General features: G+C 43.2%; 1 protein-coding gene across 1 annotated transcript in view; it reads right to left on the reverse strand.

Annotated features, from left to right (window-relative positions):
- Positions 1–4,336, reverse strand: part of LOC101852059 (cornifelin homolog) — an 18,875-nt gene that overhangs the window by 8,498 nt on the left and 6,041 nt on the right. The window contains exons 2-3 of the mRNA XM_005111009.3: positions 4,021–4,118; positions 105–309 (exon numbers count right to left, since the gene is read on the reverse strand). Coding sequence (XP_005111066.1) covers positions 105–309; positions 4,021–4,083 — 268 coding nt within the window. The 5' untranslated portion in view covers positions 4,084–4,118. The remainder of the gene's footprint in view (positions 1–104; positions 310–4,020; positions 4,119–4,336) is intronic.

The following is a 4,336-nucleotide window of genomic DNA, read 5'->3' on the forward strand; positions in this document are numbered from 1 at the left end:
CGAGAGAGAGAGAGAGAGAGAGAGAGAGAGAGAAAGAGACAGACAGACAGACAGATAGTCAGACAGACAGACAGACAGCGACAGAGACAGACAGAGATACTCACAGATGCCCACGTGGTCACAGCACGCACACACTCCAGTACTCCAGTCTCGGGGCATCTTGATGTTCTGCTGCCTGGGCTGATTCACCACTACAGTGGTATTCGTACTTGACATTTGCTGGGACGATGACGGTGCACAGTAGGGTTGCGGATTCGGGTAGACCACGGACGGCGGGGCATAAGCGGGTGGCTGCTGCACAGTGGCATTCTGAAATGGGGTAGAAGTAGTTGTTTTAGTTTAATTTGAGTACGGTTTTACGGCGCTCGCAGCTGCATAAAGTCATGTGAGCGCCAAGTGGTGGATGTCAACAGAGAAGTCCTTACAGGAAATCAGACTTTTTCTGCTCACCTCTCTAGCTTCAACAACACAAAGTCTACTTCGACTATCAAAGCACCCCGGAAATAGCAGTTCAAAAGAGAGTGACAAACATAAAAAAAGAAGTAGAGGATAAATGACGATAGTAAGGATTAAGAAAGAAAAAAAAAACAGCAGTTCCCCCGATGTATGTTGCCCCGGCACAGTATGAGCATGACATTGATAAACCAACCCATTTTACATTTACAGTTCTACTACGCATAATAACATGCTAATATCCGCCCTTTGGGAATGGCCTAAAGACAACTTCAGTCAGTAGCACTACCCTAGTGGGGGGGGGGGGAGTAGAAGTAGTTGTGGTCATGTTTTACACCCCCATAGACACAATTTAGATAATTCATGAGGTGAGTGGTTCCAATCCTGTCTGTCACTCAGGAACAACCCTGGCTGAGAGGGATACGACGTCCCGGCAAACAGACGGAGATACTCAATAAGAAACTTTCCCCAGTAAGGAATCGAACTCACGTCTTCTGCGAGCGACGGTGGAGCGCTAACGGCTACACCACATACATAATTCTGGAGGGGGGCTCTCGTGGCCAAGAGGTTAAAGTGTTGGCCTCTCATTCAAAAGTCCCGGGTTCGAATCCGGGTGCGACCTAGAACTTGTTTTCTCTAAAATTGTCTCCTTTCACGTCCTTTCATGCTTTCTAGCAAAGTTCTGTCGTCTGCTTTCGTCTCCTCTTTCTGCCCCCGCTCATCTCCTTTGCCCCCTCTTCTGGGCTCCTGGCTCTTTCTGCAGCCTTTCTACTGCTTCTCCTTGGCTTCTTCTTACTGCTGTCTTTCAGCCACACCCCTGATCTTCTGGTAGGAAAGATCTACACCTAGCCTTCTCGGACAAGGGCTAAAAATCACGGAGGGCCCATGCGCAAGTTGCGCACGTTCGTGCTCTAAAATCGATAGGAGTAGGCTTCGGCTGCTACCCGGGCAAAATTCACAATTTGCTACCAACTGAAAAAGTTTCACGTGTTCCGCGCGCTCATATTATGATCTTAATAATGCAGTTAGCGCCGTAAAACACTTACCAAAAAAAACAACCTCTGTAATCGAAACATGGCAAGGTACGTTATTTTTTACGCAATATTGTCTTGCTTGTGTAAAGTCCGCTTACACTATTTTGTGAGTGAGTTGTGCATCGCTGTACATATTGTTAACCCTATCCGTAGGCTACGCCCTGGGGTTCTTTGGTACCCGCGGGGTTGTATTCTTCATAGATAATATATATTTGTGAAAGTTCGTCACTTTGGTTGTTAAAACTTCTGAACCATTTAACTTTCGAATTTGAACAAATTAAAGGTTGTTCAAAATCATGTAAAGGGTGCACAGTAATATCAAGGAGTCTGAAGTCACAGTAGTTTAATTTTCAGTTTTTCATTAGTTTCGTTTAGATCTAATCTTGGGAGAGTCCGTCTTCTAAGACACTACTGTAAACAAATGAGGTTTCCGTTCACAAGCAGTGCACACTGGTCCCACACTGACTTGACGATCGATTCTTTTGAGTCAGTTCATCGAACGGGGTACCCAACTAGTTTTAGAATACTTCTAGAACGAAGATCTCTTTGAAACTTTCAGTATTTCTTATTTTTTTAAAAATCATTTGACAGACTGCTACGTAAAGCGTACGGATCTGATTAAAAAATAATTTTCCTCCTTGGAAAGTGGTGGCACAGAATTCCCCACGTCGTATGGATACGATAGTAAAAGTCGACGTGCGTATACGGTTAAAATGTGTATCATTGTGAAACAATGTAACCAGTTAGTGCATAATATTATGTTGTAGCTGAATCTATGTACGACATACCTCGTGTGTTTATGTTCTGCTAGATCCACATAAAATTTCATCCTTGGATAAACAAAATTTATCTCATCTCATCATCTAGTGTTGCAAAGTAGTTATTTTTCAATAATAAGAACATTTACGCATAAATCCATGCTTCAGTTATGGAAATGGTATGGGTTTAACGCGCTTATCAAGACTATTACTACGTTAGTTTTTTAAATTTATTTACTTTTTTTAGGGAGGGGTATTTTCTTTCAGTGTTTTACGCAATTGCATAGGGTCATATGAGCGCACGGAACACACCAGACATTGTCAGTTGATAGGACATTTTGAATTTTGCCCGGGTGGTGGCCGAAGCCTTCTCATATCGATTCTGGACCACCAAGGAATCTTTAACGTGCGTAACTTGCACAAGGACCTCCCGAGATTTTTCGTCATTATCCGAGAAGACTAGGTGCAAATCTTTCCAACCATAAGATCAGGGTTGAGGCTGAAAGACAGCCTTAAGGAGGAGACAAGGAGCAGCAGTAGACAGCCTGCAGAAAGAGTCAGGAACCCAGAGGAGGGGGCAATGGAGGCGAGGGGGTGGGGCAGAAAGGAGAAACGAAAGCAGGCGACAGAATATTGTTAGAGAGCAGAAAAGAATATGAAATGAGAAAAGTTTAGAGAAGAAAATGTTCCGTTGCTATCCGGAATCTAACCCGGGACCTCTTGAATGAGAGGCAAACACCTTAACCTCTGAACCACAAGAGCCCTCTTTATGACTCCCGTTCGCTGTATATATTGTTTTACTATAGTAAGGTTTTACGGAACTCTCCACTGCTGCCACTGCGTCATATGAGCGCCAGCGGCTTTCGGCGAGCAGGAATCAAAATTAAATTCCAATAGAATAAGTCGCCTCCGATCCTGCAGAGAGTAAGCTGTGGGCGGTTGGTGGGTGCTCTGGTGTGGTGTGCTTCTTCTTTCCTATCAAACATCTATCGTCCTTACCTCCCCTTCTTCTTTTTTATGTTAGTTACTCTCTTGTAACACCTCTAATCTTCTGGCGCTCATATGACCTTATTATGCAGTTGCGAGCGCCGTAAAACCTCTACTAAAACTAAAGATAGTAGGCTGTGGCTCTGTGCGCTTGTAGAAATTGTACAGATTGATTCTTATAACGTACGGTGTCTAATGGTTAAGTGACAGAAATCGGCTGCCTTTGTAGTTGTTTTTTTTCCACCAAGAGGTCCCTTGTGTACGTTGCGCACATTAAAGATCCCTTGAGGGTCCTTAAATCGATAACAGTAGGTTTCGGCCGCCACCTGGATCAAATTTAAAATTAATTCCTACCTCACTAAACATGATCTATGTGTCGAGCACGCTCATGTGGCCCTTTGCAGTTGCGAACGCCACACTTTGAAAAAAAAAAAAGAGCTCTGAAAACTTCCCAAGCCAAACCATGTTCAAGAAAGCATCGTTGTGAGTTGAAGTAGAGTCATTTGCCACTGCACATCATTAGCTTCATCGTATCCTTCTTTTCTTTTTCTTTTTCCTCCTCTTTTTAAGGTAAAGAAAAGTACATTTATCATACTTTGGTTGGGAAAAGTTTTAGTAAGTGTTTTACGGCACTTGCAAACAATAAGGTAATGCAGTGGTTGGGAAAAGACAAACAGACAGGAACAAAATATGGACAGAATATAAGAAGCAAATGTAATAAATACCAGCAAAAACAATAACAACAAACACAAAATCAACAACAATAACAACAATAACACAAAAAGTACCTCTTCGCCGAGTGCCAAGCTGCGCTTGTCCGTTGGCTGATTGTACCCAGCTGACTCCGCCATATTTATTTCGTAAAATAGTCGCGTCACAAGGCGAGCTGCAACAAATCCGAAAAAATAGAAAGTAAAAAAGTAGTGGAGGACAAGACAACCTTATGGATCCTGTTCGCCTAAAATTACATTCGGTTATTCAACACGTACGGTTGTGTTAGAGACCTGCGTTGTGTGTCTTCGTGTATGTGTGTGTGTGTGTGAGAGAGAGAGAGAGAGTGTGTGTGTGTGTGTGTGATTGTGTGTGAGTGTGTGTGTGTGTGTG

Source organism: Aplysia californica, unplaced genomic scaffold, assembly GCF_000002075.1.
Source record: "Aplysia californica isolate F4 #8 unplaced genomic scaffold, AplCal3.0 scaffold00984, whole genome shotgun sequence".
NCBI classification, from domain to species: Eukaryota; Metazoa; Mollusca; class Gastropoda; order Aplysiida; family Aplysiidae; genus Aplysia; species Aplysia californica.